The sequence below is a fragment of the Mixophyes fleayi genome, chromosome 8 (assembly GCF_038048845.1).
Source record: "Mixophyes fleayi isolate aMixFle1 chromosome 8, aMixFle1.hap1, whole genome shotgun sequence".
In the NCBI taxonomy this organism is placed as follows: domain Eukaryota; kingdom Metazoa; phylum Chordata; class Amphibia; order Anura; family Limnodynastidae; genus Mixophyes; species Mixophyes fleayi.
The window spans coordinates 122,489,156-122,511,238 of record NC_134409.1 but is presented as its reverse complement, the minus strand read 5'-3'; the positions used below and the strand labels follow the sequence as shown (position 1 = coordinate 122,511,238).

General features: G+C 42.5%; 4 protein-coding genes and 1 long non-coding RNA gene across 7 annotated transcripts in view; 2 read left to right on the top strand and 3 right to left on the bottom strand.

Moving 5' to 3' along the window:
- Positions 1-652, bottom strand: part of ATXN7 (ataxin 7) — an 85,112-nt gene extending 84,460 nt beyond the window's left edge. Inside the window, exon 1 of the mRNA XM_075183363.1 lies at positions 568-652. The gene's annotated coding sequence lies outside the window, so the exon portion shown is untranslated. The remainder of the gene's footprint in view (positions 1-567) is intronic.
- Positions 1-22,083, top strand: part of PRICKLE2 (prickle planar cell polarity protein 2) — a 938,433-nt gene that overhangs the window by 378,816 nt on the left and 537,534 nt on the right. The gene's annotated exons all lie outside the window — the stretch shown is intronic.
- LOC142099667 (uncharacterized) overlaps positions 1-22,083 on the bottom strand; it is a 270,464-nt gene that overhangs the window by 141,853 nt on the left and 106,528 nt on the right. The window lies entirely within an intron of this gene.
- On the top strand, positions 609-12,073 carry THOC7 (THO complex subunit 7). Of its 2 annotated transcripts, XM_075183365.1 has the most exons (9): positions 609-722; positions 3,966-4,083; positions 5,664-5,791; positions 6,108-6,143; positions 8,705-8,791; positions 9,092-9,149; positions 9,549-9,615; positions 10,612-10,681; positions 11,570-12,073. In XM_075183365.1, the coding sequence occupies exons 1-9, from the start codon at positions 704-706 to the stop codon at positions 11,626-11,628; spliced, it is 642 nt and encodes a 213-aa protein (XP_075039466.1). In that variant the 5' UTR covers positions 609-703; the 3' UTR covers positions 11,629-12,073. The 2 variants fall into 2 exon arrangements, with proteins under 2 accessions (XP_075039466.1, XP_075039467.1); XM_075183366.1 differs by lacking the exon at positions 6,108-6,143 and having other exon boundaries at positions 610-722.
- The window catches only part of C8H3orf49 (chromosome 8 C3orf49 homolog), a 31,252-nt gene continuing 24,104 nt past the window's right edge, over positions 14,936-22,083 (bottom strand). For both annotated transcript variants that reach the window (XM_075184129.1, XM_075184130.1), the window contains exons 4-5: positions 16,274-16,384; positions 14,936-15,358 (exon numbers count right to left, since the gene is read on the bottom strand). In XM_075184129.1, coding sequence (XP_075040230.1) covers positions 15,161-15,358; positions 16,274-16,384 — 309 coding nt within the window. In that variant the 3' untranslated portion in view covers positions 14,936-15,160. The remainder of the gene's footprint in view (positions 15,359-16,273; positions 16,385-22,083) is intronic.

Sequence of the window (22,083 nt, the reverse complement as noted above, 5' to 3'; positions counted from 1 at the left end):
AAGCTGTGTACAATACTGTATATATGTAATCACTGTAATACATCTATGTATATATAGTAAAGCACTACATAATATGCCAGGTGCTAGATAAACAAATATTAATTGTATACAGATAAAAAAAAATATACAGTGCTATGCAAATGCAGTATGCTTCTAACATACCTGCTTACTCTTGAAATGTGTCCCTAATATAAATGAATGTAGAAAGACAATATATACCCTTACCCGTGTGTAAACTCAGCATTTGCTATTCTGTATAATAAAATGAACAAAGTGTGTACATCTAGTTTACATTGTATATCATACTCATTGTGATTGATATGGATAAATACACAGGTGACCAGTGCAAGGCAGACATACCTATAAAGGTGTTTTTATAGATATTATTGCATCCTGTTCCATACACTGTGTACTGTTGATGGTGGGTACATAGATAGTATATTGTCATAGTATAATAAGAGCTGTGTCTTTGTGGTTCCCAGGCCTCTGTCCCTGGGGGGCTCAGCTATCCCCCCCCCCAACCCCCCTGTGGGTGAACAGACGTGTTCCCTGTTGTGTTGCACTCACCTGGGGGGTCGGGGTGCCGGTGCTCCGGGGGGAAGGGTTGGGGGGGAGCCTATGGAGAGAGCGGGGCGGTGAGTGCGGCCTTCATGCCTGTCCCCGGCTGCTGCATTGTGGGAGTCTGACCTCACTGCTCGCCGACATGGGATCCGTCACCGACGGTAAGTAGCGGCCCCTGTAACTGCCAGCCCCCTCCTCCCCATGGTCACAGCCCCGGCATTCCCAGGTAACTAGCCGGATACCGGCCGGCGTCAGCTAGGCCGCGGAGCCTCGGTGTCGAGTTAATGTCTGTCCGGGAATGCGATCACTACACTCAGCCAGGTGTAGGTGCCACCTCCCGGGCCGGTGATCAAGTGGTGATCGTGTTTCTAGGAGACCATTAATAACTTTATCTGTTGTTATAACCATTAACTACATTTACAACGTGCAGGTCACCTGCTCAAAGGTTTTCAGGATACATCTAACAAGTTACCCACATTGCTATTTTACATGTAACACTAATCCTATGTAGGTGGACATGCCATTATTTCCTTTATTACTATTACTACCATACTGCCCTCTCTGATATAATATTTTAGTTATTGATATGTAAATGATTTACACGTTAATAGAGTTTGAATATTGTTTTGTGTGTGTTTTAATTCATAAGCTCTGGGCAATGGGTTTAGTTACTTTCAGAGCATGGGACGTGCAAAGGAAAATTGCTTTACTCCCATTTCATTAATTTACTTAGTGGCAGCAACATGAAATGATGCCGTCTGTTCCATGGGCAACATCTGCCTGTGGTGGGCTGCCCTGATCGCTACATAAACATCTCTTGCTTTAGAGATCATTGATTCCTGTAAATAAATATATGTATGAAAAGGCAGCAGAGGGGAGCAGAGTATGACGGAGATCCATCTGATGTTAAACAGGTCAGATGGTAGTTGTCGTTTGCTGATGAACACATCTGAATCTATATGTATGTGCCATTAACCTGACCTCACTAATGTAGGTCTTTTAGATCCAAACATTTGTCCCTAGCGGGCCATAAATGACGCCTGAAGGTCAGTGTATAGCTAGCTTTAAGCTAGGTACATACTACAGAAATTTCGACCAACTTTTTATGCCGAGCGATTTTACATGCGATCGATGGTCCGATCGCTCGGTCCATGGACTGCATACACACTAGCCTCGTTTAGGACGATAAAGGGAAGAGCGGACGTCCCTTTAGCGACTTTTTACAGTCATGTTGTTGTGAGCAATGACTGTAATTTCGTACTCACTGTTGTGGATCGGTCGGAAGTTTATACACACTACACAGCGGAAACGAGATTGGAACGAAAATATTAAATGGTACGACCAACCAAATGAGGAGACAATCGTCCATTTGGGCAGACTTTCGACCATCGTGTCACTGCACACACTGACCCGACTTATGAACGAGCGGTCGGCTGATTGAGCAGATTATTGGACGAAAACCGTGTAGTGTGTACCCAGCTTAAGTTGCAGCAACATGAAATGATGCCATCTGTTCCATGGGCAACATCTGCCTGCAGTCATCATCATCACCTTTTATTTATATAGCGCCACTAATTCCGCAGCGCTGTACATAGAACTCGCTCACATCGCTGCATAAACATCTTTTGCTTTAGAGATCATTGATTCCTGTAAATAAATATATGTATGAAAAGGCAGCAGAGAGGAGCAGAGTATGACGGAGATCCATCTGATGTTAAAACAGGTCGTTTGGTAGTTGCCGTTTTCTGATGAACACATCTGAACCTATATGTATGTGGCATTAACCTGACCTCACTAATGTAGGTCTTTCAGATCCGAACATTTGGCCTTAAGCTGGGTACACACTACACAGTTTTCATCCAATAATCGGCTAAATCAGCCAACATACGACCGCTCATTCAAAAGTCGGGTCAGTGTGTGTAGTGACACGATTGTCGAAAGTCTGCCCAAATGAACGATTGTCGCCTCATTTGGTTGGTCGTACCGTTTAATATTTTCGTTCCAATCACATTTCCGCTGTGTAGTGTGTATAAACTTCCGACCGATCCACAACAGTGAGTACGAAATTACAGTCATTGCTCACAACAACATGGCTGTAAAAAGCCGCTAAAGGGACGTCCGCTCTTCCCTTTATCGTCCTAAACAAGGCTAGTGTGTATGCAGTCCATGGACCGAGCGATCGGACCATCGATCGCATGTAAAATCGCTCGGCATAAAAAGTTGGAAAATTCTGTAGTGTGTACCTAGCTTTAGTGGGCCATACATGATGCCTGACAATCAGTGTATGGCAAGCTTTAGATAACATCACAACAGGTCTGTTGTGTAGATACAATTGTATTCAATGCACAGACATCAGCTTATCTTTTATCCTATCCAAGGCAATCAAAAAAAACAGACCACCTGGACAGTACAATCTGCCACATTTATTAAAATGCGCCCCCACAGTTGACTTCAATACATTTTTCTATAATTTACTGTTTAGCGCAATGAAAAGTACAGTAGATTTCATAACCTGCATGTACATCCACATCTCAGCCGTAACTGGCACCTCAAATAGGGTTTATTGAGTTTTATGAAGAGTGCACCAACAGTACTCCAAAAGCATTCAAGTGAATTGGCTTGTGGACCTCGCTGTGCGGATGCTAGCTAGGTTAAGCTACAGCTTGATGAGATTCATTTATGGTGCATCCAGCATTCACTTTGAACGCTCAAGTGTACTGCCAGTGCATTCTTTAAATAAGCTTCAATTAACCTTATTTGAAGTGCTGGTTAAGCGGCTTCTCCCAAGTAGAGAAAACAGCTAAAGCAGAAAGTACTACAGGTGCGTCCGTGTGTACAAGCACTTAGATAATTAGAGCAAGTATTTCCCTAATCCCGGAATATTATTTGTTCTCAACATATACAGTACCCCTAATTGGAGCTACATTTATGGCAGTTGCCTGACACTGGGATTTGATATTGACAGTTGTAAATGAGTATGTTGCCCTTTTTTTTCACAAATTACCTCCACACAGTGCAGACAGCCATTTAGTTAGGGTTGAACCAAAATGCTATTTTTTAATTCACAAGGAACTGGTGACATAACAGTGTGTCAGAGGATCTAGCGAGCCGACTAACTGCGTCCCTAGGAATATTTGTCCACCCATGAAATCCTTTAGTTATCAACACTTTATTTTTGCATAAATATATATATATATATATATATATATATATATATATTTACATTTAAAAGTAAATCCACTTACAGTTATTTAGAGGAGTGGTTGCTGACAGTAGATTAGGTGATTGCTGTTTTTACACATTCCCTTTAGTTACTATCACTGTCACTGTGTGATATTATTACTGGTAGACATGACAAACATATTTCAGGCCGTAATATTTCAATGTGTTCTTGTGTTTGATAGATGAAGTTATCCGCAAACGTCTCTTAATTGATGGCGATGGTGCTGGCGATGACCGAAGAATTAATCTACTGGTAAAAGGATTCGTAAAGTGGTGTAACTCTGGATCGCAGGAGGATGGGTAAGAGCTTAAGCACTGTCAGTTGAATCCTCAGTTGATAGAGAAGTATATTTTACTCTCTATTAGCAAATAGAATACCCACCATTACACAGAAACACATGGTAGATATAGGGCCTATTATAGGATATTTGATTGCTTGGCAAAAAAGAGTGTACAAGCTTTTCTATAATTTATGGGGGGTCATTTGTGCATTCACAAATAATCCCACAGAGATTTTTTTTTTTTGTAAATGGCAAATAAAATACATTTTTAAGCATTCATAATTTTTCTTAGCTATTCTCCACACATCATTATCTCCTTTTCGAAAGCTCTCTGGTTGGCAAACAAAAATGGTTACCAAACACAGTCAGTCTGCCACACAGACACAGGCTCACAGCTCTCAGCATGTCATTCGATGGCAGAGGGAGAGAAGGAGGAAGTCACAGTACAGAAAGAGCTCAGAGGGGCGTTCCAAAGCCTCACTGCTCACTACATCATGTGCTGTGTAACTGTGGTTGCCATGGTAGACCAGAATGGACAGCACGGTGGCTCAGTGCTTAGCACTTCTGCCTCACAGCGCTGGGGTCATGAGTTCAATTCCCGACCAAGGCCTTATCTGTGTGGAGTTTGTATGTTATCCCCGTGTTTGCATGGGTTTCCTCCGGGTGCTCCGGTTTCCTCCCACACTCCAAAAACATACTAGTAGGTTAATTGGCTGCTATCAAAAATTGACCCTAGTCTCTCTCTCTGTCTGTGTGTGTGTTAGGGAATTTAGACTGTAAGCTCCAATGGAGCAGGGACTGATGAGAGTGAGTTCTCTGTACAGCGTTGCAGAATCAGTGGCGCCATATAAATAGATGGTAATGATGATGATGATCATTAATAGCAGCCTGAATAAAAAAAAAACCAAGGCAATATGGTAAATCCCAACATCATCTTATAGCCTGCCACATTTATTTATGTTTTTTATGGGATTGTTGCTTTAAAGCAACAACATTAAAGCAGAGGGCAAATAGCTTGTGTGTCAAGCCACATTAAGGGGCATATTCAATTGTTGAATATCCCCACGGCGTTAATACTATTACCGTTATTACGGTAAAAGTAAGCTGGATTTCAGCTCGCGAGCTGAAATCCAGCGAGAAAACTACCGCAATAACGGTAACGGAGCGCTAGATTGAATTTGCCCCATAGTCACTAAATAATACATCTGTATCTTAATAGGTGATTAGGAAAAATATAATCTGTTGCGGGCTATGATGTGGACCATGAATGGATATAATAAGCAAATAGACCTGATTTTTGTATTTGGGGACACACATCTCATCAGAATACTACAGAATTATCCCAATTAACTCAATAAGCTAATTTGAAAAAGTCTGGATGAGCGATAACTACAGTCAGTCTACTTGCTGTTATCTGCCATCATCTGCCAAGTGCATAAGATATTTAAACATGTAATATTATGAAAGATGCAATGCAGTCACTAACCTAAATAAGATCAGGATTATAGGGACCTAGGAAATGATGTGTGATACTGAACGTTGTTCTTCCAGCTATACAATCTTACTCTTCCTCCTGACATGTTACCCTTTATTCCACAGGTACGCCCAGTATCAGCGGATGCTGAGCACTTTGTCTCAATGTTCATTTTCCATGGGAAAAACCCTTCTAGTCCATGACATGAACCTGCGTGAAATGGAGAACTATGAAAAGATCTACAATGACATTGGTAAAGACGTTTTATATGTGTTTTGTTGTTAGTTAGTTAGTTAGTTAGTTACGTTGCTATCTAGTGTAATTTTATTTTGACTCTGTTTTATGTCAGTGATTTGCAAAAGAAAAGTTAATATTGAACATTGGATTATTTGCTATTGTTTCTCAAATTGAGACTAAAGAGTCAGTTTTAATCCTGTGACAAAAACATACATTAAGATGTTTAGGGTTCCGAAGGGAAGCAGCGTACAAGTGGGGTAAGATCATATTTTTGAAATTTAACGACATTCTATTAAAGATCCGTAAAAAAATGCTTCTCTTTCTTTGTCCAGCAGCTGAAATTCCAAATCGTATTCAAATTGACAAAAGTAGGTGTGGTTTTAAATACTAATTAAAAATGGCATGCTTTATAAAATTGTCCAAAAACTAAAAATAAACAAAAAAAAACCCCAGTAAAGTAGAGTATTGTAAGTAATCCTTTAGTAAAATTAAGGTTAAGAGGGTACTATCCTTTTTTTTTTTTTTTTTTGTTTTTACTTTAAAAAATACTTGCCAACTCTCCCAGAATGTCCGGGAGACTCCCGCATTTTGCGAGAGTCTCACGGACTCCCGGGAGAGTGTGGCAATCTCCCGGATCTGCCCACTTCACTAGGAAGGGCTCACTTCCTAGTGAAGTGGGCAGAATTAGGTCCCAAACGCCGCGATTCCTAGTGAATCGCAGCGTTTGGCCCGCTGTCAAATGACGCAGTTGCGTCATGACATCACAGGGGGCGGGACCAAAATGACGCGCACTTTGGAGGCCCGTCCCCCATCACGCCCACCTCCCCCAGCAGGCTCCCGGATATCATCATTCCAAAGTTGGTAAGTATGCTTTAAAAGTTATCTCCCCACCCATTAAATTAAAGTTTTTAAGAATAATAATAACAATATTTTGAGGTCCCAGCCATAAATATATTCTAAAGCTTTTTGTTTTTTAAATTAAGAATATATTTTTATAAACGTACGGTATCGTTACCACTTATGTAGATCCTCTCAGTATCCGCTGCATTCTGACAGGACTTGGATAAATGGCCTGCGATAATCTATCGCGCTGGCACAAGGACCAGGATGTCACGGTCGGCCTCCTCTTCACCGTTGTGACTGAGAGCCATTGGATTTGGTTCCCGTGTACTCACTCGTTAGAAGCCACCGCTGAGGTCACCTGAACTTCCTCCAAGGTTGTGTCACTGCAGCCTATCAGTAGCCATAGATCACTTCTAGATGTGATTAACATTGCTAAGGGCAAGAGAGACAGGGGTCAGGTCCCTCCTGCACCTTTGTGTCCCTAACCCCAGTACATAAAACAGTTTAAAAATATATTTAAAAAAATGAAGTAAATTATATAAACTTTAGAAAAACCTAAAAAGGTAAAAGAAAAAATGAATCAAACAGTTTTCCAAGCCCATACAAATAGCATCTCTTTATTTTGCAGGACTTGGATGTATTTTAAATGAAAGAAGTAATGTGTGGGAAAATAATAGACAGAAAATCTGGCGTTTGAGTCCCTTTATCTTCACCATCCGTCTTGTTATAGAATACTCCTTTCACTTTTTTTTACATTGATTTGTAGTTTACTATAAGCTGCTATCTACTGTTAAGTCATATTAGACCATTCCACTGTCAGAATGACCCAAGGAGAGGGAGGAGGGGGGGGGTGGGTGTCTCCATACCCACAGTCTCATTTTAAATCTCTTTAAGCTCTGAATTGGGAAAAGCAGAATTCAGAATTAATTAATTCTTAAGTGATTTTTCTCTTTTTATTTAGCAAGATATGGGGGTAAATGTATCAAGCTGAGAGTTTTCCGGCGGGTTTGAAAAACCAATCAGATTCTAGTTATCATTTATTTAGTACATTCAACAAAATGACAGCTAGAATCTGATTGGTTGCTATAGGCAACTTCTCCACTATTCAAACCCGCCAGAAAACTCTCAGCTTGATACATTTACCCCATGGTTTCCGATGAATCCTTAGGCCTCACACAAACTGGGTAAATTAAAACATTTACCTGGGGTGCAGTCGCGGTGATCCCTGCACGGAGGATACAACTGGATTGACTGTCATTATAGAGAACATCTATGGTCAATGCAGCAGCTGTACTCCCTGAACAATGTTACTACAATCGTACATGCTGCATTCTTAGCACAGAGGTCATACTAACCATAGTGCTCAATGATCCCTATAGTGACAGCCATCTAACTGCACCAACATAGCATAAGGATTCTCCTAATGGAAACTGAATCCTGGTTTTTAAAGCATTTTTTTGCAACCAGGAATTGGTAATTGGTCCCACAGGCTTAAATGACAGGTAAAATGATATACTATATAGGCCGTTTCTGCATAGTTCTATTAAACATCGTAGTGTTGGTTTGGCAGGAATTCAGTGTTTCTTTATTTTTAAAGGTGTAATAAGTATTTAGGGCTTTTAAGGTGTATTTGACTAAAGACTGATAACAAAAGTTTTCAGTCTCATTTCCTGTTCTTCTGTTTGTACCCCATTTTAAAGTGGGTGGGTGTCATCATGTAGTAGCCAATCAGGTTATCAGAATGTGCACAGCAGCACAGAGTATTTCAAGAGATGATTATTTTGGTAAAGACAGCGCCTCATGATGTGACAAGGGGAAAGGAGACCAGTGTTGAATAGGGAGAAGGCGTTCTGTCCCCTCCGATAGAACAGACTAGTTATGTGAGGCTTTGTATCATGACGAGGCGGAAAGATTGTGTTGTCTGATGCCGCTTTTTCATGCATCCAACTTGTTTAATAGAATTGCGGTTTGACTTAACCTGACACAGTTACACTTCTGTTATGAAGAAGCATAAACAAAATCAGTAACTCTACGGATGAAGCCTGCACATCTCTTATTAACCTTTTTTCGTTTCTCCCCCGAGCAGAGAGCAGTATTGCAGCCGCCCATGAAAAAATCGCTGAGTGCAAAAAACAGATTTTGCAGGCCAAGCGTATCCGGAAGAACCGTCAAGGTAAAAATACTTCTGTATTGATCCAGCGTGATTTTCAGGGTAACTAGAGATACATTAGACAGGATGGAGGGTCTACTGGACTCTGGTGCAGCTGTATATTAGTTCAGTGTAAACTATACTGTACACCTTTTAAACAGCTGTCAAACAAACATTTTTATAACGTTGGTGCTTGCCTTGTAATTGCAATAATGCTCTGTACATACTGCTGGGTCTGTACAGTGCTGCTGAATACAGCAGTACTACATAAATCCATCATTTATTTTATTTTTGTACAATAGTGGTTATTTGTTATCTTTTCAGAATATGATGCGTTAGCCAAAGTCATACAACATCACCCGGATCGCCACGAGACATTAAAGTAAGTATTATCCTGTAGCAAAAAACAAATATATGTGAATTACTAGGGCTAATACGCCTTACGTATCACTTGCTATGTCCTCCTAATTAAGTCTATTTGCTGCTAGTATTACATTAAATACCTAGATTTAAACATAACTTAAATGTGTGCATGTAGCTTTGTAGCATTTACTGGGATGCTAATTTTCTATGTGTTTTTTGTACGTAGTTATAATTAGTTGCCCTGGGAAGCGGCGTTGAGTGATATAAATCTTCACTGGGGGTATTATTGCTGTATAGTAGACATATGAGCGATATAATTGAGGTCCTTTCATGCATGATTCAAAGTCAGCCAGATAGAAAAGTTGTCTTGGTAAATCCCGGCTCTTGTAATCCATATGTGTGATGTGTGACATTCTAGGCAGCTTGAAGCACTGGACAAGGAGCTGAAGCAGCTATCTCACACCAAGGAGAGTGTGGAGGACAAGGTGAGAATTTGGGCTTGGAGAACAACGTTTACAATCTATTAGTTGCAGCGAATGTGGAAAGAGGTTTTGTCACTTATCCTCCTGCAGAATTAATAGATCGCTATCAAACAGCTGCTCATCATCTGAATACTGACTATTACTATAATAGTAGGTTAATTGGCTGCTATCAAATTGACCCTAGTCTCTCTCTATGTCTGTGTGTTTATATTAGGGAATTTAGACTGTAAGCTCCAATAGGACAGGGACTGATGTGAGTAAGATCTCTGTACAGCGCTGCGGAATCAGTGGCGCTATATAAATAAATGGTGATGATGAATTTATAGTGGAGGAAGTCAGCCTTGGTAGAGAGATTCCCTCCAGAGGTGCTAAACAGTGTGGAGCACTTCTCCATGTAGCGGATCTGTTTATTGTGCCATCGTTAAGGTTAGGTTCATTAAAGACTATGGGGGTATATTTACTAAACTGTGTGTTTGTAAAGGTGGAGATGTTGCCTATAGCAACCAATCAAATTCTAGCTGTCATTTATTTAGTACATGATGCAAAATGACAGCTAGAATCTGTTTGACTTTTTCAAACTCTCAGTTTAGTAAATATATCCCCATATCTGGTGTATGTATAATCTATACATATAATATAGCACACATCACTGGGTTGGGCACTCATGTAAGAAATTGGTCACTACACCATGAACAGCACTTGCAGGTCTTGAAAATGGCAAAAACAGAATCCTAGAAGAATTTATTTAATTTCGGTTGTAGTCATCGGCCATTGACTTCAAAGCCTAGGCAGACACTTGAGATTGTTACAGTTAACTCATTGTGTTTCCCAGTCTTGTTTTTGCTGTGTGTGTACAAAATATTAAGCTCTCAATGCGGACACACACATAAATGAAATAATGTGTGTATACAGTTAGGCAGACATATATATGTGTGTTGCACAGATTAAGATCTACATTGCACTGTGTTGATTGACATTTGTGTTTTATGTTGTTTTTAGCTGGAATTAAGGAGGAAACAGTTCCATGTTTTGCTCAGTACCATTCACGAGCTCCAGCAGACTCTGGAAAGTAAGTTTACCGTCAAATATCCGACACTTGCATAACTTCTGTTGCCTAATAAGTTTGTGAGTATTTTGTTCTCCCTCTTCCCCCTTTAATAATTTGTTTTTCCTTTTATTTTAAACTAATTTTTATTCCATTGGGGTTTTTTTGTTTTTACAGTTTTGATCTTTCGATTTTTGTTTGGTTAATATAGCATGTGTTCCAATGCAATACCATAGACGTCAATGTCAGACATTAATGTCTTTGGTACAACGTGTAATGCCACCCTCTACCACTGGGGGAATCATGCCATTGACGCTGTAGGTCCCGCTTACTCGTCTTTCATACAGGAAACTCAGGGGATAGGTCACTGTTTCTTCTAGTCTCCTGGGGCACTGTTATGTCACACAGATATAATGATCTTTATGATGCGTCTAATTAATGGCAGTTCAATTCCCGACCATGGCCTTATCTGTGAGGAGTTTGACCCTAGTCTGTGTGTCTATGTCCGTCTCTGTCTGTATGTCTGTGTCTATATTAGGAAATGTAGACTGTAAGCTCCAATGGGGCAGGGACTGATGTGAGTGAGTTCTCTGTACAGCGCTGCGGAATTGGTGGCGCTATATAAATAAATGGTAATAATAATAATGATCGTTCACAAGCTGTGAGTTGTAGCCAATGGACACTGCTTGGATTATTGCATTAGTAGATGTTAAGTGATGTAGTTTCTACATTATTTGGCTTCCTTTAGTGTGTGACAGCCATGATGTACAAACTCGTTATTGGCAGTGGAAGGGTTAACGTGTGTGTGTGTGTGACTCTGTGTGTGTGACTCTGTGTGTGTGTGAGTGTGACTCTATGTGTGTGTGTGTGACTCTGGACTTTTTATCTCATTACTTTCACTTCCTTTTCCAGATGATGAGAAACTGGCTGAAGAATCTCAAGATTCACAAATGGAAACTGAAACTTCCTAGATAGACGTGTTACCTGTTTTGTGCTATTAAGAGACCGAAGTGGTGATCCAAAAACATGTGATAACTTGGATGGGTGATTATCTATTGGGCCCCTAGTGTTGATGTATCTGTCATACGCAGAGGCTGAATCGTGGACATTGTAGTACAATAACCTGAAGACCAGGCTTTGGCAACCACAGTCACTGCTATGTTTAGGTCACTTAAAGTCTGCTCAGCTTACCGATAGTGACAGCAGCCGTGTTGTATATTCCTGTATTCAGCCCAGAATGTTGCTGCTTCTACTGTGTTGGCAGCTTGTACGCTTTAAAAGGTTAAAAAAAAAAAAAAAAAATGTCTGAAAGGTTCTGTCGGTAACATAGATTTTCATTGGGAAAAAAAGTTGATTCGGGTTTTGAAATTTTTTATTTTAAATTATCTTTGCAATAAAATGAAGTATTCGTTACTATTGATGCATTCCATTGAGTTATTTTGCTTTGTCTGCTAATTGTCAGTGTATAATTTTCCTAGTTACTATTTACCTTCCATGTCCCTTTTCTGTTCTACAATTGGAAGTTTTTTTTTCTATAAATGGTCATTTAAACCTATGGCCATAATCCTGCACACGCTGCTCTTGTCTCTGCCGTAGTGGTTATCGTCACCCTGGTTTGTTCGGCTCAGCTACATTTAAGTAGCATCTATAGAATCCAATGGAACAGCAGGTCTGTTGCTTCCCATGTGTTATTAGTGTTCTCATCTAATCCGCTATTCTCAGGGCTCTAAATATACTCCAAGATAATTGTATAAATGATAGAGATCTGTACAATCACAGATAGGAAAGGCTGCACAATTGGGGAATGTGGCAATTGTAGAGGATTTTAATTACTCTGAAATGTATTGGTGTAATTAGACTGCAAACGGTAACCGTTATTTAAGTTGGCTGCAGGCCAGTTTTTTGGGTAAATTAATAGATATCCCAACTAGAAAATGTGCTCAGTTGGATATTGTAATCTCAACCTATACAGAGGTTATTATATATATACTCCACTTAAGAACCTAGGGGTATAGTGTTCATACAGTAGTCCTGTTCTAGGACAGAATGGTGACCGGTCTGATAATCATCATCATCACCATTTATTTATATAGCGCCACTAATTCCGCAGCACTGTACAGAGCACTCACTCACATCAGTCCCTGCCCCATTGGAGCTTACAGTCTAAATTCCCTAACACACAGAGAGACACACAGACTCCGAGAGAGAGAGCCACACACAGACACCGAGAGAGAGAGAGCGACGCACACAGACACCGAGAGAGAGAGACGCACACAGACACAGAGAGAGAGAGAGAGACGCACACAGACACCGAGAGAGAGAGAGAGAGACGCACACAGACACCGAGAGAGACGCACACAGACACAGAGAGAGAAAGAGAGAGACGCACACAGACACCGAGAGAGAGAGAGAGACGCACACAGACACCGAGAGAGAAAGAGACGCACACAGACACCGAGAGAGAAAGAGACGCACACAGACACCGAGAGAGAGAGAGAGACGCACACAGACACCGAGAGAGAGAGAGAGACGCACACAGACACCGAGAGAGAGAGAGAGAGACGCACACAGACACCGAGAGAGAGAGAGAGACGCACACAGACACCGAGAAAGAGAGAGATGCACACAGACACCGAGAAAGAGAGAGACGCACACATTCACCTACTAGTATGTTTTTGGAGTGTGGGAGGAAACTGGAGCACCTGGAGGAAACACACACAAACATGGGGAGAACATACAAACTCCTCACAGATAAGGCCAAGGTCGGGAATTGAACTCATGACCCCAGTGCTGTAAGGCAGAAGTACTAACCACGGAGCCACCGTGCTGCCCAAATGGACAGGGTACCCTGGTGCCGCGGCAGCTAACAATGACCCGGGATCTATGTGCCCCAGAGTGACACGTCTCCATCAATATCTCTGCAGCGTTTTATTTATAAATACTCACCGCTGTCTATTTAATGAGGCTGATTGCATTACTTTACAACTAACAAGGTGTATTTCAATCTCGGCTGGTAAATATGGCTGACGGTTGCCACTTTTTCTAGCTATTCTGTTAATGCATGCCAGAAAATTGCATCTGTGCCCATTAAAATCCATTCCCACAGGAGAAACGGAATATACACAGGTATGTTGCATTAGTTCTGTGTGTAATTTTGCTTTACAAATCTGCAGTAAACAATATCAACCAATCAGCAATTACTGTTTGATCTATTATAGCGGTGGGAAGTATATCTGTATTTTGTGTGGTTAGTTGTGCATTAGGAGTTTGATGATCTCTTTGTCTAGTACATGCAATACTGGGGGGGGGGTATATTTAATAAGCGGCCGTGCCGACGATTCTCTGCGCTTGGCCGTCATTTTTTTAAAATGTCGATTTAATTAAAGACAGAGCCTATCATGTTTTGCTGCTCAGCTCGGTTTACCCGGAATGTCATTCAGAAGTTACTCACTGCGTGCGGCCATATTAGTGCATCCCAAGTCCCCAACAACTGACTTGGATCGATTAAATTAATATGATAGCAACAATTTATTTTAATTTCCCCTATTGGTTTACACAGCTAAGGCCAAAAAGAAAATTGAAGTGTTGCATTCTTATGATCAGGGCCGGATTAAGGGAATGGAGGCCCCTGGGCTAAGGGCGCCTCCATTCCCTCGTGAGGCCCCCAATGTGAGCCACCCGCCGCCCCCCCCGTACACCGTGAGGGCCCCCCCCCCAAGCGCTTACCTGTCACTGTAGTCCTCCGTCCTCGGCGCGCTGTAAGCTCCTTACTGAGGAGATCTCGCGAGCGTTCACTCGCGAGATCTCCTCAGTAAGCAGATTACTGAGCGCCGGGGACGGAGGACTACAGTGACAGTCCTCAGCAGCATTGATCGGGCTGGGGGCGCCCCCGCCCCCGGACCGATCAATAATGCTGCTGAGGACTTTGAAGGGCCCCCTGGATGCCCGAGGCCCCTGGGCTATAGCCCAGTTAGACCTCGGGTTAATCCGGCCCTGCCTATGATACAATTTTATTTGCCCTTATTATATACAGCACAGAACCTTCCACTTCAGTGGCCTGATTCATTAAGGATCTTAAATGAAGAGGTATCTTATTTCAGTCTCCTGGACAAAACCATGGGCCTGATTCATTAAGGATCGTAACTTGAGAAACTTCTTATTTCAGTCTCCTGGACAAAACCATGTTACAATGCAAGGGGTGCAATTAGTTTTCTGTTTTGCACACAAGTTAAATACTGAATGGTCAGACATTTATGAGTGGACAGCACGTTGTTTTCATGTAGCACACAAATACTTGATAGCTTATTTGTACACTGAAATTTAAAGTTGATATTTGTGTATCGATTGATACATTTACCCCCTAGTCTCTAATGACCCTACAATGTAGTTCTGTGACTCCCTTGTGACTTACTATAATTTTGTATTTCAGCAAAACACAAACAAAACGTAACATTACTGAGTGTTAGGGGTCAATGATCCGAAAGCTGAGCACTATTAACTACATTAGTAACAGCAGCAGATACAAGGGAAACAAACATTTTTAAACTTGTATTTTTGTGTGTTCTTTTTGGAGATCCTCTGGAACTGCTTGGAAGACTGAAGGATTTCATCTCCCAGAGTCTCGCAGTGACGTAGCTCCTCGTGCCTCTGTGCCAAGAGCCTGCTCGACTTGTCTGCTATCGTTTCGATAAGATCATCCACCTGTAGGTCAAATACAAATGTGAGATGCAGCGGTCAGGAGGATTGCTGTGCTTATGTAGAGTTAGAGGTGAAAGAATGGAGCAGGATTTAGGCTGGGTACACACTACAGGGTTTTCAACCGATCATTGGGCCAAGCACGCGATAAACAACCGCTCAGCCTGATATCGTATCCGTGTGTACACTCCAACCATGAGCAATTATCACTCTAAAGCACATTGTATAGTTTCATTTGATTTTTAAACCAACTAAAAGTCTTGTTAAACGATGGAAGATGTTGGGCACGATTCATTAAGGATCTTAAATGAAGAGGATTCTTATTTCAGTCTCCTGGACAAAACCATGTTACATTGCAAGGGGTGCAAATTAGTATTCTGTTTTGCACATAAGTTAAATACTCTCTGTTTTTTCATGTAGCACACAAATACTTGATAGCTTATTTGTACACTGAAATTTAAAGTTGATATTTGTGTGCTACATGAAAAAACAGTCAGTATTTAACTTATGAGCAAAATAGAACACTCATTTGCACCCCTTGCAATGTAACATGGTTTTGTCCAGGAGACTGAAATAAGAATCCTCTTCATTTAAGATCCTTAATGAATCAGGCCCGTTGTTCCAATCCTGCAGTGTGTCCATAGATCTCTATGGAGAGTGCAGAGTCACAAAACAAGGAGAACATGCAAGCTCCACACAGGTGGAGAATGGAACTCATGACCCCAGCGCTGTGAGGTAGAGGTGCTAACCACTGAGCCACCATGCTGCCTAGGTCTGGAGTTATGGAGTTTAGATATCTGTTCATTGGAAGGATCACTGGGTAGGGAGATCTTGCAGCAAAACAAGAGCCAGTGCCCTCATGACAACTCACTGACTGTACGTTACAACAAGTGCTGAGATATAATTAGCCTGAGACTGTACCTGCATTTGCAGACTGCCCACTGTGTACTCCGACTGGTGTTTCACCTTCTCCACAGCTTTCTTCTTCCTTCTCACCAGCGCAAAGTGTCTCTTTTTAGATGAATATGAACCCTACACAGAAGAAAACAGAGTAACAGGCCGTACGGTTACACATATAGCATTATAATTGTATCTGCTACAGGACTGTCACTATACTTTAATGTTTATCTAGGATGGATATCGTTATAATTTCAGGAGTGGTTTATATTATAAAGAGAGTACTGTAGCTGTGTACTACTCCCTGTAAAAAATGCTGGTTGTCTGATAGGAAGGGGAAAAACAGTGATTAATACCACTTGTGGCCAAAAGGTGGCGCTCCATGACCTTTCCTTGCTATCCTTGGCTTAGGCTCTCATGTTGTTGAAGCAGAAATCTGGGGACATATCTATGGAACATCATGTTCTTTCCATGGTTCTATTGCAATTGTGGTAAAATATATTCATTCTATTAATCTGGGGACATCTAAACAGTAAATCGTCTCATTCTGATTTCTTGTGACATAAGCAGCAGAGCCATCATGCAAAAGGTACAGGCAGTACCTCTCTATGGGTCTCTATGACACCCTGTAAGATACTCATGACCCTGGATGTTCTGCATTGTTCTTATCTGACCTCCACATTTTATGTACTATGCTCTACTTCTGCAATGTACGGAGCTACAGAAGTTTGTGTCACCTTACATATAAATAATAATAGTTTCTTAGAGGTCAGGACAAGGAATGAGTAAGAATAAGCAGAGTAGGCAGTGCTGGATTAAGGGAATGGAGGCCCCTGGGCTAAGGGGGCCTCCATTCCCCCGCGAACCCCCCTTTCCCTGAGCGCTTTCTTGCTTCTGTTCCTCTGGCACTCCCTGTAGTGCTCCTGCAGTGCGCAGTGAACTCCTTAATGAGGAGATCTCATGAGAGTGAGTTTCACCTTCATGAGATCTCCTCAGTAAGGAGTTCACTGCGCGCCGCAGGAGCACTACAGCGACAGCAGGCAGCCAACAGCCTAACATTTGCTGTTAGCTGCCTGCCATTCTCAAGCTGACAGTTGGAGCCGGGGTCGAGAACACCCCGACCTGATGAATTCCGGTGGACCCCCCAGATGCACAAGGCCCCTGGGCTCTAGCCCAGTTAGACCTCGGGTTAATCCGGCCCTGAGTGTTTGGGAGCTAAAGCTGCTGAGTATTTACTGATGAATTACACATGTATATGAGTATAAAACAGATAGACACCAATACAATTTGTCTGTTACAGATTTTCTGTACCCAATGCAAACAAATAAAAGGTTGCATTGTGTGTGCCTGCCAACATATCTGATTGGAACATCGTGCAAAATAAACCATGCCAATTGGACCTCCCAACACACACAATTCTGCTTGAACAATGCCCATCTTTAGATGAGACCTCTTCCATTTTCCAACAGGCCGGGTGCACCGGAGGAGATGTACGTTGGTGCAGATTTGTTGATGACCTTGCTTGTTAGTAGAAGTATTTTATTTTGGATTCGGGGAAAAACAGCAAACTAATGTAGAGACTTACCCAGTAGATCAACAGTGGAATGATTTGCAAGGAAAATCAATCTAGCCGCTGCATGCAAAATGGATTGTAGGGGTGAGAGTCTAATTCGGGGAAGAACAGTAAAAATGAAATTACAATAGTCAATGTGGGAGATGATGAGTGCATGAATTAATTTTTTTGCAGTGTCTTGTGTGAGATATGTACGTATTCTGGAAATGGTTTTTAGATGTATATAACATAATGTAGTGGGAACAAAGGATAGTTCTGAGTCAAGGATCACACCTAGAGAGTGAGCCTGTGGAGTGGGATTTATAGTCATGTCAATAGAAATACAGATTACCATTCTTTATCTTCCCGTTCCTTCTGTCTAGCAGTTCATCCAGGAATCCTGCTTTTGGAATTCCACTAGACAGAAACAGCCCCCCCCCTAACTCAGACTGAACCATACTTGTCAGAAGCCTATAGCCTCTGTCCATGCTAATAGGAAGCTGCAGGATGAAAGGCTGTATCTATCTGGACAGCAGCTGCAACAGGCTGCAGTTCACTAAGGTGCAGTCTTACATCTACGGACATTACTTAGCGGAATGTGGAAATTTCCAAACCCTATGTGGGGGGGGGGGATTCAATTAACTGCAAAGTGCAGCAGAACCTCTCACAATGCGCTGCAGTTAGTACAGTAAGGGAATCTCCGCTTGTTTTTTCTATAAGGCTTCAATCCAGCACAGCCTCGCCCGATGTGCGTCTGCGCAAACTTCCGGGTATTACGGTACCTCGAACATCATTGATTTTTGCTCGCACTTTTATGCGGGAGACTCAAATGCCCATGATGTAGTACGTGGACATCGCGCAGCGCACAATGACGCAATTACGGTATAAATCTCCACCCAGAAGTGTCTAGCGGACATTCTGAAGCCATTTCACAGCTAATTGAATCTCCCCTATGATGTGTGAGGAAAAATCAGCAATGTTTCGGATACCGGACGTCCCTTGTTGAGTGAGGCTCCACCGGGACTTCTCTGCTAGTTGAACTCCCCCTATGAATTCATCCACAATATTAAGCAAAGTGCAACAATTTTTTAAATACCAGAAATTATAAGCAGGTGCTGTTGGTAAAAGAAGATCTCTACCTACTGCTTCTAAGACCACATACTGTTTCCTGCATAATGTAACAAACAAAAGTCACTGTGGTGCATAGAGGAACAAATGCAATGAACACAACACTATTATCCACTCAACACGGAATATGTTAATGTTATTCACAAGACTGGGATATACTAGGAGCACATATTTAGTTGTAAAGATTGGGGAGGGCTTCCTACACTCTCTGCATTGTGAGGTCACTGAGAGGTTCCTTTATTATTATTCACAGCTCCAAAGATCATGACTTATGCTAACTTTATGAATCAATTTTATACTAGTGTACTGTCAAGAAATGTATATTCCATGGATTCAGTTGGAAACTAGATTACTATTATTATCCTTTATTTATAAAGCACCAACATAATATGTAGCGCTGTACATTGAGGGGGGTCATGATACAAATAACATAAAATTATATAGAAACAGGAGCTATAGATGGCTCTGCCCAAATGAGCTTACAATCTAAGAGGTGGAGAGAACAATTGATACATAAGGTAACGGAATATTAAATGCAGCTGTTGGTGGAAAAAGTGTGGGTACTGCAAGGCAGAAGCACCACCAACACTAAAGCCAACATTGGTAACTGACAGTTGTGTGCAGCCAACGGGGGTGTGGCACCATTGGAATGATGAGAGACAACCGAAGGTCGAGACATGATAGATTAATCAGTTTCTGCAGAAATAGTCAGCCATCAGAATCATCATCACCATTGTCACTCACCGGACTGTGAGTGCTACTTCTCGTGTGTTTAGGAACCGTGGCCGTCCACCATCCTGAGGGTCTGCGCATGTGCAGCCCTTTCAAACCGTCAGTACCTGTTCCTTTTAGTTAATTGGCTGATCAGGCAACACTCCCTATTTAAAGCACCTGTGGTCAATACCTCGTTGCCTGATCTTGGAGTCTCATTCCCCATGAGCCTCTGAAGGTGTTCCTGTGTTTCCTCGTGTACTCAGCACCTGCTGATTCCTGTTATTCGTTTGTGGTTTCCAGACCCCTTCCACTCTCCTGTGTTCATCGTGACTGCACCAGCTGATTCCTATCCGCTGCCTCCGTGCTTCTACAGTTTCCAAACCACTTCAACTCTCCCGTGTTCATCGTGACTGCACCAGCTGATTCCTATCCGCTGCCTCCGTGCTTCTACAGTATCCTGCTCACCTCAACTCTCCCGTGTTTATCGTGACTGCACCAGCTGATTCCTATCCGCTGCCTCCGTGCTTCTACAGTATCCTGCTCACCTCTACTCTCCCGTGTTCATCGTGACTGCACCAGCTGATTCCTATCCGCTGCCTCCGTGTTTTTACAGTATCCTGCTCACTTCAACTCTCCCGTGTTCATCGTGACTGCACCAGCTGATTCCTATCCGCTGCCTCCGTGTTTCTTCAGAGTCCTGCTCATCGCAACTCTCCAGTGCTCATCGTGTCTGCAGCCAGCCGATCCGCTGTCTCCGTGCTTCTACAGTGTTCCTGCTTATGTCAACTCGCCTGTCTGCATCGGGTCAACGCTCCGCTGCTTTCATCTCAGCTATTGGTTATCAGACCGCCTCAACTCTCCCGTGTTCTCCAGGTGTCCAGTTCTATATACTACTGCTTCCTGAGTATTGTTTAATCCTTGCTGGTCTACCTACCGTGCGCTGCACCTACTTGGTTACCGCTTCCATCCTCCTGTGACTTCTCATCCTGCCGGCCTCCAGCCGTTCAGGTATCCCTGCACGTCTCTCTGACAGCCTCCTCTCCTGAACCACGGTATGCATACTTCTCATTGACTGTGCTGGTGTATTGCATATCTAGCTGGACTGAGTTGTTCTCCTCCGGAGTTCCCTATTCACTGAGACTATTGCTATCATTTGACTGTGTTTCCTTTTAGCCTAGATAGTTCTTGTGACTTTGTATATTTGTGCAGTGCTGCGCAGTTATCATTATATTTTGCATATCATCGTGGGATCAAGTTCAGTGTGCCCGTGTATACTCTGCATTGCATTCATCTCCTCGTGCTCCTCCTCAGATATATATTTCAGTGGTACAACTTGCTAGAGGCAGACCACTGTCTCCTGTTTCCTGTGTCACCAGTTTCCAGTATCCTCTCACATAGCAGTGGTACAACTTGCTAACGCAGACCACTGACTCCCCTGATACCTTCACCTGGATTCCATTCATTCACCCAGACAGCGGTACAACTTGCTATACGCAGTCCGCTGACTCTCATCACCTCCTCGTTACTTCTGGACATTCCTCCTCACTATAGCAGTGGTACAACTTGCTATACGCAGACCACTGACTACCCTCACGTTTCCTTCTCCATCCAGTTCCTCGTGTACAGTTATCTACCTATTACCAGTGCTGCTAGTCATAGACTTTCCTCGAGCATTCTCTTACCATCTGCTGTCTCCTGTTCGGTGGTCACCCCGCTATCAGAGTACCATATTACCAACTATACTGCTCTGGTAAGTCCATCATCTGGTGATACCTGGGTAAAGACTCCTAGTGCCCGTGACAACCATTTATTTATATAGCGCCACTGATTCCGCAGCGCTGTACAGAGAACTCACTCACATCAGTCCCTGCCCCATTGGAGCTTACAGTCTAAGAGCCCGATTGTCACTCACCGGACTGTGAGTGCTTCTTCCCGGACATTTAGGAACCGTGGCCGTCCTCCATCCTGAGGGTCTGCGCATGCGCAGCCCTTTCCTATACTTCAGTGTATGTCCCTTTAACTCAATTGGCAGATCAGGCAACACTCCCTATATTAAGCACCTGTGGTCAACACCACGTTGCCTGATCTTGGAGTCTCATTCCCCATGAGTCTCTGAAGGTGTTCCTGTGTTTCCTCGTGTATTCAGCGCTGCTGATTCCTGTGGTTTCCAAACCACTTCTACCTCTGTGGTTTCCAAACCACTTCTACTACTGTGGTTCCCATACCACTTCTACCATCAACTGTATCATCGTGACTGTGAGCTGATTCCTATCCGCTGCCTCCGTGCACTACAGTCTTCTATACCACTTCAACGCTATCATATTCCATTGTGACTGTTTGCTGATTCCTATCCGCTGCCTCCGTGCACTACAGTCTCCAGCTTGCAACTCGTCTGTGTTCATCATCGTGACTGTTAGCTGGTTCCTAGCCGCTGCCTCCG